The sequence below is a fragment of the Pongo pygmaeus genome, chromosome 15 (assembly GCF_028885625.2).
Source record: "Pongo pygmaeus isolate AG05252 chromosome 15, NHGRI_mPonPyg2-v2.0_pri, whole genome shotgun sequence".
Taxonomy (NCBI): Eukaryota; Metazoa; Chordata; class Mammalia; order Primates; family Hominidae; genus Pongo; species Pongo pygmaeus.
The window spans coordinates 105,746,626-105,759,822 of NC_072388.2; the positions used below are offsets into that span (position 1 = coordinate 105,746,626).

General features: G+C 43.1%; 1 pseudogene and 1 gene segment (V, D, J or C); both read right to left on the reverse strand.

Moving 5' to 3' along the window:
- Positions 1-3,247: 3,247 nt before the first annotated feature.
- On the reverse strand, positions 3,248-3,693 carry LOC129012409 (immunoglobulin heavy variable 1-45-like; annotated as a pseudogene).
- Positions 3,694-7,363: 3,670 nt separating this feature from the next.
- On the reverse strand, positions 7,364-7,811 carry LOC129013264 (immunoglobulin heavy variable 1-46-like). The segment is given in 2 exon segments: positions 7,364-7,680; positions 7,766-7,811. Coding segments are annotated over 2 exon segments (363 nt in total).
- Between the last annotated feature and the right edge of the window lie 5,386 nt (positions 7,812-13,197).

The following is a 13,197-nucleotide window of genomic DNA, read 5'->3' on the forward strand; positions in this document are numbered from 1 at the left end:
GGGAGGAATCTGTGTTCAGTCTTCATTGCACGTATTAGGGAAAGCTCTGATATAAAGAGAAAGGATACTGTAACTTGAGTAGAAGTAATGATTAACCTGCAGAAGATATTGTACTATGAGTTCTCCATACCCTCTGACCCAGCATAATGGATTTTCCTTGCTTTCAGCTGCTGGCTCCTTTATTTTAAATATTAATTTATTTACTTTTATTTTATTTTACTTTAATTTTATCCTGTTGTTTCCTGAATATTTAATTAAGTACCTATACATTTTAACAATTAATCATTTGTAGAAATAACATAAAATGGGTATGATGAAGATGCCAAGTAGAGATGCCAGAAAATAAAACAAATAAATAAACAACTTGTGTAAGTTTAGAGTGGTGCATGAGGACAGAAACTCTGAGGTACTTGTGCTGAATTATATATGAGGAAGTTCAATTATATTTAACATCCAGAATGCAGGTCATTTCAGTGAAAAAAAATTGTAGAGTGGGCTGCATTGATCAGAAATTAGAAAGGAATAAAGTCACAAAGTTGCAAGACCAGGAGACATTCAGTGTATTCATCCTTTTCCATTTTGCTAGGAAGAGAAAATGGATGGGCTATACTTTCCTGGGAAATGAGACAAGCCGTTTTTAAGATGACTCTCGAGGGAAGTTGCCAATACAATCACTCAGGCGATGCCCTGACACAGGATGGTGGAGGGACTTGGTCCTGTGGTGGTTGCTGTCAGCGACAGAGGATGCTCAACCCTAGTGGGTGCCTTTGCCACTATTTTGTCCATGAGAGACATTAAGCTATGATGTGCTACATGCTGGTGAGTTCCTTAACCTCAGATGAAGAGAGGAACATGACAACACAGAAGATGAGTGTGATGTTTAATACTGAGTGTCAGTTTGATTGCACTGAAGGATGCAAATAATTGTTCCTGGGTGTGTCTGTGAGGGTGTTGCCAAAGAAGATTAACATTTGAGTCAGTAGACTGGGGGAGGCAGACCCAACCTCAACCTCCCTGGGCACCATCTAATCAGCTGCCAGTATGGCTAGAATGAAGCAGGTAGGAGAAATTGGAAAGACTAGACTTGATGAGTCTTCCAGCCTCCATCTTTCTCCCATGCTGGATGCTTCCTACCCTCGAACATCAGACTCCAAGTTCTTCAGCTTTTTCACTCTTGGACTTAAGCTAGCGGTTTGCCAGGGGCTCTCTGGCCTTTGGCGACAGACTGAAGGCTGCACCAACGTCTTCCTGACTTTCGAGGTTTTGGGACTCGGACTGGCTTCCTTGCTCCTCAGCTTGCAGATGGGCTATTATGAGACTTCATCTTGTGATTATGTGGGTCAATCCTCCTTAAAAAACTCCCCGTCAAATACAGACATCTATCCTGTTAGTTCTGTCCCTCTAGATAATCCTGACTAATACAATGAGAAAAGTGAAGACCTCACTACATCAACCACATTTCACTGATGAGAACTCGTCCCATGGAGAGCAGCAGATGTGCAGGAAATAAACAGGGGTTGGGGGATATTGTCCATAAAAGAAGAGATGCAACCTAACTGAACTCCCCAGGAAAGGAGGGTGTAGATATTTGTTCACAGCTAATGATGGCTTATGTCAGGACCTCCACAAGGCTTCAGAAATAATTTGTATTAACAAATGTAATAATTTATATAGTTTTTTTTCCATATCTTATTTTTCCTCCCTGGGCAGCACCACAGAATGATGTTTTCAGAATCTCCCTAATCTTCTGTGAGTTCCTGGTAGAGTTCCTGGAAGAAAAACCTGCATGGGGAAGTGAGCCCTCCTCATGTGCAGCCCCTGAGGCTGTCATGTCACCTCACGTTTCTGAGTTATGTCATCAACATTTCTGAGTTAAACTTACTGAAACATATGGCATTTGGCAGTGTCTTCCCTATTCAAAAAATACTTAAGTTCTGTTTATCCCTGCAGACACCTGTCTCTTTCTGGAATACAGTTTGGTTTTGAGTGTGTAGTAATTGATACTTTATAGAAGGTTTGTGTGCATCTTGTCATGTTCCAGAGTGCACCTGCCATGCAGTTGACTCCAACAAGCAAGCAGGTTGACTCGCTCAGCTGGAAGAGGACACACATTTCTATAGCCAGCGACCCCAGTGGGGCTGTCACCCTCCAAGACTAATTGGGCTCATGCCTCTGGCTAATGTGCAGCCAGCAAGGGAGGGGGACCAGCGCCCACACAGGAGAGGGTTTCTTCTATTCCCTCCCACTTTGGAAGGAAGTTGGTTGGTTGTGCCTGGAACTCATGCATGAGTTTTCATTTTCTGTACGAAGGGCCTCATCCAGAAACACCCTCGAAAGCTTACAGTGAATCTAAAGGAATTTTAGAAAATCATACATGATGTACCTCATGACCAAGGTCTCCACTTCTCATTAAAGGACATTCCTTATGGGATTCACTAGAACTTGCTTTCTTTCCATAGACATGGATCTGCCTCTAAAAATTTAGGAAGCTTACCCTCTGGGAAGGGTTAGTAAATCAGGAGTCACAGAATCTATAAGAAAATATGCATTTTATGAATCCTCTAAAGAAGACTCCTAATAGGAATAGCCCCACCCACTTTTCCTCTAACTGGCTTCATTCCCAGGAACCCACTTGAAGAACCTGTGGAGCTTCAAGATAGTTTAGACTTGGTATGCCAAGGGACCGCCGGAAGAGGAAAGAACCAATCCATCCATGTAAGTTCATCCATTGTAACTTATTGATGACTCTGGGGCAGGATAGTGACATTGGGGAAGGCTGTGCATGTGTGAAGCAGGGGCACATAGGAAATCTCTGCACCTTCTGTTCAATTTTGCTGTGGTCTTAAAACTACTTTTTAATACATTTTATGTAAGAGAGGTGGCAGAGACATATTGGAATATATTTGGCCAGTTTTTAGGAATCATGTTTAGCATTAGCCATGTTATCAAGCAATTTTGCTCCAAATTATTTATCTGATTTTAGAACTTATGTCTGCACAAAGCCTATGTGGGGAACTTTGCATCAGCTTGACTGATTTCTGCTTTTACCTCTCTGCGAATTTTGCATATAGGGTGACAGTTATTAGAAAGATTTCCTGTATAGAGTGCATACATGTTTCTATTACTCATATTCCTCAATTGCTTAGCCTATTTTCTAAACAACTTTAAACACTGTAAGCCCTGTAATCTCCTCATTCAGTGCAGCTGCCTCCTCCCTGGGTTTCTGACGGTCTCAGGATGTGGGTTTTCACACTGTGTATCTTGCACAGTAATACACGGCTGTGTCCTCAGGTCTCAGGCTGCTCAGCTCCATGTAGGCTGTGCTCATAGACCTGTCCCTGGTAATGGTGACTCTGTCCTAGAACTTCTGTGCATAGTTGGTGTTACCATTGTAAGGTGTGATCCATCCCATCCACTCAAGCTCTTGTCCAGGCCTGTCGCACCCAGTGCAGGTAGCGGTCGGTGAAGGTGTATCCAGAAGCCTTGCAGGAAACCTTCACTGAGGACCCAGGCTTCTTCACCTCAGCCCCAGACTGCACCAGCTGCATCTGGGAGTAGGCATCTGTAGAGGGGACACAGAAGTGGATAAAATCCACCTTGACTGGACTCAATCCCCTCCTCATCACTGGGACTTGGGAGCCCCTTACCTGTGGCTGCTGCCACCAAGAAGAGGATTCTCCAGGTCCAGTCCATGGTGAGGAGCTGTGCTTTCAGGGGATTCTCTAGAGGAGGGATGTGGTTGTTGGGTGATGCTCTTAGGGCACAGACATATCCATATTTACCTCAGTGGATCTCAGGTTATTTGCATATTGATGAGACAGGGCATTTCATAGCTCAAAGCCTGGTCGATGATAAGAAAGGGAAGACAAATGACACATCAGCCTTACAAGAGTGAGATGCTGATGGTTCAAGCCCTGATCCTGCTTGAGGAAATGAATGCCCTGCTCCATTTATGAACATTTGTGGGCAGAGGTCCTTTCACTGAAGAATAACCCCTCTCAGAACAGACTTCTCACTGTGAATGTAGATTTTATAAGCATAGAGACCACCTCTATGATTTCTGGAACGATCACTCTCCACAACACAGAGCAGGTGCCTTGGCCCTATCCTGGACCCTTCAGGAACCAGCACAGCTCACTGGTGACTCTGAGAAAGTGATTGCTGATGTCCCATGTGAGTATCCAGTAGGTCCCTCTGAGAGCCGCTGGGCACTCTTTAGACAGTGTCTGCATCACCTGCCTGGTGTCTTGATCCCCCAGGCTCTTCAATAGAAACACTCTTGGACTCTTGGTCTACAGGTTATGAACTCATTATCCCAAAATAACTTCCAAGGAATTTGTGTTATGGATAATTGTGGGTTTTATTTCCAGCTCCATTCAGTGAGCTCTGAAACCATGAGGAGCTTGTGTTGACTTTTGTATGAAGAAGCTCAGTTATATTTGATATCCAGAAGGCTGGTCACACCAGAGAGAAAAGTCTGTAGAGTGGTCTGCACAGGTCAGAAATTAGAAAGTGATATAGTCACAAACTTGCAAAACCAGCAGACATTCAGTGTATTCAGCATTCAGCTCTTTCTATTTCTTCAGGAAAATAGAGGGGTTATATCTGTATGGAAAATGCGACAAGTAGTTTTAAGCCGATTCTCCTGGGAAGTTGCTAGTGAAATCACTGAAGTGCTGCTCTGACACAGGATTATGAGGAGGACGTTGACCCCTGGTGGTCGTTGTCAGCAACACGGGATGCTCAACCCTGGTGGGTGCCTTTGTTACTGTTTTGTCCACAAGAGATTTTAGCCTGTCATGTGCTGCATGCAGGTGAGTTTTTAAACCTCAGATGAGGAAAATAACATGACCACATAGAAGATGAGAAAATTGAAGACCTCACTTCATCAACCACATTCCACTGATGAGAACTGTTTACACAGAGAGCCAGGGATGAGCTGGGAAGAGGAAGGGGCTGGGGAAGATCATGCATAGAGGGACATATCCACCCTGCTTGAACTCCCTGTGGAAGGAGGGTATAAATGTTTGTCCTCAGCTAATCAGGGGTATTTCAAGACCTTCACAAGCTTTCAGAGAGAGAGTTTTCATGAACAAATACCCGTGCATTACTCAGAGTTGTATTTTTTCATATTTATTCTTCTTCTCTAGGCAGCTCCACAGCAGGGTGTTCTCAGAATTCTCCCTGATCCTCCTTGAGTTCCTGGTGCAGCTCCTGGAGGAAAAGCCTGCATGGGGGAGGGAGCCCTCCTCATGTGCAGCCCTGAGGCTGTCCCATCACCTCACCCGCCACTGCCCTTCAGTCACTTGATAAACATTTCTGAGCTAATCTTCCTGAAATGTGTGGTTTTGCACAGTATGTTCACCAGGTTACAAAATACTTAAGCTCTGTCTATTTCCACAGCACGTATTCCTTTCTGGAGCACAGGTTGGTCTTGAGTGTGTGGTAGTGGATAATTAGTGAGAGAAGGTTTGTGTGCATCTTGTCATCTCCCAGAGCGTATCCACCATGGAGTTGACACCCACAAGCAAGCAGATGGACTTACTCACTGGAGGATGACAAATATTTTCATAACCTATGACCTCAGTGGTGCTCTTTCCCTGCAAGACCAATCATGGTCACGCCTCTGGCTAATGTGCAGTCAGCAAGGGCGATCACTGCCCACCTCTGAGGGCTCCCTCCAGGTGCCCACCCACTTTGTAAAGGGAAGCTTTTGTTCCTGCCTGGATCCCATGCATGTGTTTGCATTTGCTGCACAAACTGCCTTATTCAGAACCACCAGCCAAGAGCTTACAGTGTGTCTAATCCAACTCTAGGGCATTATACAAGTAGTCTCTTATTGTCAGGTTTGCCAAGTCTCATTAAAGGATTTTCATTATGGGATTGACCAGAACTTTCTGGCCTTTTAGAGATGTGAACCTGCCTGAAATGTTGCAGAATCAGGAGGACCTTGGGGTGTATACAGAAGGATATTTTTATTATTGAGTGCACCCGGACCCAGCAGACTCAACGACCAAAGACTGGGTGCAGAACAAAGAGAGCGCTTGACTTTTATATACACTTCCCAAAACGGGGTGGGCTAGCTTGAAGCAAGATTAGAGTCGCACGAAAGCAGGGATACAGAGGCAGGACAAAGATAGTTAATCAAATTGTAACAGGTTCATAACTCAGGATTGCACATGACCATTGCTGTGCAACCCAGATGTCTGTTATCTAGGTTTTGTTCTAAAGACCCTTGCACTGGTTTATCTCATAACACTCACTCCGGTGCCTAGACAGCTGTAGTTCTGGCCTGCTCAGGCTTCTCATGACCTTCATTGTACTTCTTAGATAAAACAGAATACTTGAAGTTACTACTTACAGAGAACAAGAATCTATAAACTCATATCATAAAACAAAGGAAAATTTGTTTTTCTTCTCCCTATGTTGAGGAAGTGCTGGAAGAGTCTCCAGAGCACATTAGATAATATTATTAAGACTTCTCCTGGGTCTGGGCTGTGCTTGTTGCTGCCTCTGGGATAAGTTAGCCTAATACAGGAAAGCTTATTTCTCTTTTTTTAATTTTTTTTTTAAATTTCCGGCCTCACTAAAAGCTTAAAAATCTTACTCTCTGGGAAGGGACATTGTAAACCAGAAGTAAGAAAAACTCCAAATTAATATATATTTTGTGGATTTTGGAAGAAAGTGCTCAAATAGTAATAGCCTCACTCACTTTCCCTCTGACTAATATCACTTCTAGAAAGCCATTGAAAATACCTGGGTGTTCCAAGATAATTTAGGCTTGTTATATTAGGGGATCACCAGAAAAAGAAAGAACCAAGTGTTCTTGTAGATTGATCCATTGTGATTTATTTGTGACTGTGGTGCAGGACGGTCGTAGTGGAGGAGGCTGTGTCTGTGTGGGGCAGGGATTCATGGGAATTCTCACACCTTCTGTGCAATTTCATTGTAATCCTAAAACTTCTCTAACATAAACTTTATGATAAGAAGTGACAGAAACATTTGAAAGACAATTTTGCCACTTTTTAAGAATCATGCTTACTCTTAACATATGACCAAATAATCTTGCTCCAAATTATTTATTCATCTAATTTGAAAACTTGTTCATAGTAGCACCTTTATGGAATGTTTGTATCAACTTTACTGAGTGTGGCCTTTCCCACTCTGTCAGTTTGTCTTGTCTTGTGTGGTGGCTCTTGAATGGAATATTTCTCTTACAGTTAGATTGTGTTTCTATTGTTCTTTGTTCTCAAGTATATAACCCGTTTTCTAAACAGTCTTAAACAATAACCCCTGTCATTTCCTCAGCCCAGCACAGCTGAGTCCTCCATCAGGGTTTCTGACACTCTGAGGATGTGGTTTCTCACACTGTGTCTCTTGCATAGTAATACACGGCCGTGTCCTCAGATCTCAGGCTGCTCAGCTCCATGTAGACTGTGCTTGTGGATGTGTCCCTGGTCATGGTGACTCTGCCCTGGAACTTCTGTGCATAGCTTGTGCTACCATCACTAGGGTTGATTACTCCCATCCACTCAAGCCCTTGTCCAGGGGCCTGTTGCACCCAGTACATATAGCAGCTGGTGAAGGTGTAACCAGAAGCCTTGCAGGAAACCTTCACTGAGGCCCCAGGCCTCTTCACCTCAGCCCCAGACTGCACCAGCTGCACCTGGGAGTGAGCACCTGCGGAGAGGACACAGTAGAGAATGACAGTCCTCTAAACTGGAAAAAATCCCATCCTCAGCCCTGGAACTAGTTGGCCCTTTACCTGGAGCTACAGCCAGCAAGCAGAAGACCCTCCAGGTCCAGTCCATGGTGAAGAACTTTCCTCTCAGGGGCTTCTGTAGAGAAGGGATGTGGTTGTTGGATGATGCTTTCAGGGCCCAGATGTATCCATATTTACCTCAGTAGATCTAAGGTTATTTGCATATTCATGAGATAGATTATTTCATACTTCAAAGCCTGATCAAGGATGAGAAAGAGAAGATAGATGTCCCATCCGTCACACAGGAGTGGGATGCTGATGGTCCAAGCCCTAATCCTGCTTGAGGAAATGCATGCCCTGCTCCATTTCTGTTTGTGGACAGGATCCTTTCACTGAAGAACAAGTCCCCACAGATTATGCTCCTCACTCTGAACTCATATTTCGTTAGCATCAAGACCATCTAGATCATCTCTGGACCATCACTGTCCACGACACTGAGCACGTGCCTTGGCCCCATCATGGTCCCCTCAGGCACCAACACAGCTCACTGTTGACTCTGAGAAACTGACTATAGATGTTCCACATGACTCTACAGCAGGTTCCTCTAAGATCTGTTGGGTGCACCTGTGATAGTGTCTCCATCAGCTGCCTGGTATCTTGATTCCCCAGGATCTTCAGCAGAAACACTCTGGGTTTACAGAATTGTCCTGAGATGCATAATTGGAGATGGTTTTCTTATATCACAGAAACGAGGAGTCAGAAGTTGAAACAAGAGTTTGGAGTTCTTTATGAACTCATGCTCCCAAAATAACTTCCAAGGAATTTGTGTTTTGGATAATTATGGGTTTTATATTCAACTCCGTTTATTAGTATTTTGTGAAGTATTTACATACTTTTAGTTTGTATCCATAGATCCTCATCTTTCCATATTGCTTTCTGAATCATTATGTCTGTGCACCTGCCACACTCTCAGATCCACCACTGCGCTGTCACTCATGCAATGTAGGCAACATTACTTAACACTGAAATCTGAATTTTTTGTTCATAGGAATATAGTGACTCCCACAATTCTGTATCCATTGAAATAGTAAAATCATACCTATTCTTCATATTCTCACTATTAAGATACTTATAATCCTAGAAGCCCAATTTAAAAAATAGTTCTCATTGCCTGAAGTTAAACGAATTGTTGCATTGTAGCAGGATATTTGAAGGCATATCAGCAACTTGTTGAACAGTTATTTTAGATTTTTTTTTTCTGACAAAGAAAAACCGAGGCCCTGAGAGGAAACCTCCTCCCCAGCCTCCTGTTCTGGGGCTGGACCGTGTGCTGCGTGGCTCCTGAGTATCCCCTCCTGCCCAGCCCTTACCTTTCAAGGAGGTTTCTGTCAGGGCTCACAAAACATTTTCTCCAGAGTCTTTAGTCCGGCATAAAGTGCCTGTATCCTGGCTTAGAATACTCTTTCTGCGACAATATATGCTGCCAACACCATCTCTTGAAACAATTTATTAGCCTAACTAAACCTATTGAATTCTGCAGAAAGACCCAAAGATTCTAGGACACAGGAGGGAGCCAGTTCTGTGAAGCTCCAGGTGCACTAAATCAGTAGAGACACAGTGAATACAAGAGCTTGCAGGGGTTTGGGGAGGGTTGTCTTTCTTCATTAGGCTCTTGTAGTTGAATGTTGCATTCGAGAATACCTGCGGGTGTAGATCTATTCAGATTAAAGCCATCTCTGTATCTCCTATTCCAATAACACACATTTTCCCTTCTTCCCAGTGTCTAGCTTATAGAAAGTGCCTCCTACACTGACACTAGGTCTAGGTTTATGCCATTTTTTTTTGTCCTGGAGATCTAAGAAAAAAGGATACAAGTGGAGACTTGGGAAGTGCATGCAGTTTTTGTTTGTTTGTTTGTTTTTCTTTTTCTTTTTCCTTAGCTAGGAACCCTGCAGATGGCCCATGGTAACAGAATCGGTGGTCAATGCGGGAGTTGCCAAGACCTTGTCCTTACAGAGTTGATGTCAGAGGCTTCAGATTGCTCTTCTGTCCTTGTCTTACTCTCTGCCATTCCCTTTCAATTTCCCTATGTTCTCCTTCTCTGACAGAGCTTGTGCATTGTCACACTTTCATCTTTAATTTGTGCATCCCGGAAGTATCATATGTAGTTACAATTGAATCTTAATAATTTAGTGCTCTTCTTTCTATGGAATGTGACCTATACACAGAGTTTCCAGAAGTCAAATTGATGCTTTCCCTTTTCTGGCTGGAACATTATATGAGTCTTACTCTATTGGCTAATTTGACCCATTTTCCTTATAAAGGAAGGCTGCTGTGAGGGGTCTGTAATGGAGAGGGACTACCTTCCCCTACATAGATAAGGTGCTAGAAATGTTCTTCCCCTGGATCTTCTATCTGGAGAATTTTCTGCATGTGTTTCTCAGAGTTTATGTCTCTTGGTGACTTAGCCATGAAATAATCTATTACAAGTCTCATACAAAAAACCCTGGAGGTTGCTGGAGAAAAAAAAACCACAAGAGTGTGGGGTGTGGGGTCTCCAGGATTTTGCACCCTCATACGGTCAGACATGCCCTCTTTGTTTATGTAGTTCAGATTTACATATAATAAACCCCACAGCCAGGCTCATCTGAATTGCCACATGCTCATTTAAACTCGCTGGAGAAGCAGCTGAATGTAATCATCACACTGAACTCAGAGAAACCTGGGTCCAATACACTGTTTCTTGTAGCTCAGAGAAGCATCACTGATTCCCTTGAGTGGACGTTTCTTCCCTGAAACAGCTTCACTACCAAGTATAATAAAGAGTTGCTGTGGAGCCACTGTGGGGTTGGATTTCTTCCCGTCAGCCTGTCATGCAGGGTGTTTGGAATGATGTAGACCTTTAAACTTAGATGCTAATCGTTCCCAGTCTTGTTGCAATGGCTGGCAGCCCCCAATCCTGTTTCTCTCATCCACTTACCTGAATGCTCCAAGAACCCCATGAACCTAAGGACTCTCTTTTTCATGTATGACTCTGAGGATTCTCAATCTGGTCAGTGCCACAATCAGAGGCAGCTAATGGACGATTCTCAGTCCACTGTTATGTTGAGCCCATAACATAGGACACATATACAAGGGTGGCCAATTCATGTCAGTGCCAATCAACATTTAATTCAAGGGGCATGATTTTCAGTGCATTGAAGTATAAAAGCTTCATAATTCTTAATAGAGGCACAAACCGAATGGTTTGCTGAAGAAGTGAGCTCATGGTTGGAAGAAAGCTGACTGCACCCAGGAAGAGTCTCTTTAACTAAAGCGCCTGAAACGTGATGTCCTGAGACCTTGTGAAAAGTCATTTCCTCGAGTAAAAAACAGGAAAGCTATTCTCAAATCACTGGAAGAAACCTTATCAGAAATTTAATCAACACAGCAGTCAAATTCCAGTAAGTCAATCCTTGGGTTTATGTTTCACAACTCAAGAAGCAATAAAGAAATCTATATAATTGGAAGGCTGCTCCAACAGAGGGAATTTTGACCTATTTAATTAATAGAATAGTATTCATTCAAAGACACTCTCCTATGGAATCTGCAACTTAAACAGATCTCTGCAACCTGGAAAAATTTTCTCACTTATTTTTCTCTAGACATCCATAAATGCAAAAAGACATCTTGTATATTTGTGCCTCAGTTATCTATGGAAGTACTTTGCATGTTAATGAAAGTTTATTGAAAACATGGTAACTTAATCACCTAATGTGAACTCGCACTTCACTGGTTTCCAAAATTCTCCACCTGTGTGATGGGGCAATGGGTGCCTCTGAGAATGTGCTGATTTTTGGACTGAACATGTTCTCCACTCCTCACTTGACTCCATGGTTCCTCGCTCATACAAATGTGTCTATGACTGAACACCCAACGCTGATATTTAGCAAATTTTCCTCTTATGAGATTCATATTCTCTCTCTCTCTTTTTCTCTGCATGTCTCTATCTCTCTATTTTTCTGTGCCATTACTATTTATTACTGAATCATCCTGAATCCTGCCAACAGACTCCATCTCACATTCTGCCAATCTTCTGCCTCAAAGACAATTAGGGGCAAACTCATCCTTGCCCAAGGTGGGAAAACTTTCTGGACTTATTTATTAGAGCCTCATATGAGAACCATGATCAAACATTATTTGCTTTTGGATTATACCTCAAATCTAAAACTGTTCTTCGTAGCGGCTATGACATTCTATATTCCCATCATCACCATTAGGCAAAACAGTGTGGTGGCTCCTAAATGAATTAAAACAGAAATAGCATATGACCAATGATGCAGCTTATGGAAATATACCCAAAGAGATGAAATTACCACCTTGTGAAGATACCTGCTCTCCTGTGATTATTGCAGCTCTATTCACAACAGCCAAGATATGGAAACTAAGTGTCTGTCAATGGGCAAATGGATAAAGACAATGTGGTATGTGTACACAATATAGCATTATTATGCCTTATAAAATAAGGAAATGCTGCCATTTTCCACAAGACCAGTGGATTCCCACCACCACTAGCAATGCATTTTATCCATTTCAGCCCCTCTCTGAGAGCTGGCAGATCCAGGTCCACTAGTAAGGACTGGTTGTGATGGAGTGGCCAGAAACGGTGTAGGTGAGGCAGAGGGTAAGTGTGTGCTATTCAGGTCCAGGGCTGACTCCTGCAGCTGCTCCTGGGACAGGGCATGTGATTACATGGAGAATCAGTCCCTGTCAGTCACATGTACCTATCCTCACCCGATAGACCCATGTCTGACATCTGAGACACTCACCTTCGGGACCTGTTACCAGGCACAGGAGAAGACACAATAATGACATCTTCCTTATGAACACAACTCTGCATTCCCCAGATACCTTACCCCTGCCTGAGGGGAGAGCTGTTAGCTTCCACAGTCCAAAAGCATTTTATACCCTGGAGCCTGAATAATATTTTGGATGTGGCAAAGCCTTGTGCTTATAAGAGAGAGGGACATAGGTCAGACTCCCCGTGGATTTGATATGTTTTATTGTTGTCTGTTTATTTACAGGTTGACATGATAATGTCCTTGCCAAAAACTACAGTCATGACAGTTCATAAAATTTGCTTTATTCCTGTTTTCTTTTTTTTTTTTTTTTTTTGAGATGGAGTCTCGCTCTGTTGCCCAGGCTGAAGTTCAGTGGCGCGATCTCAGCTCACTGCAAGCTCTGCCTCCCGGGTTCACGCTATTCTCCCGCCTCAGCCTCCTGAGTAGCTGGGACTACAGGCGCCCGCCACCATGCCTGGCTAATTTTTTGTATTTTTTAGTAGAGATGGGGTTTCACCGTGTTAGCCAGGATGGTTTCAATCTCCTGACCTTGTGATCTGCCCGCCTTTATTCCTGTTTTTCCACCTGTGACATTTGAACTTCTGTATCAAGTGAGCAATGTGCATACCTTACAGGAGCAATTACAAAATAACTCTCTAAGTCATCACTATTACA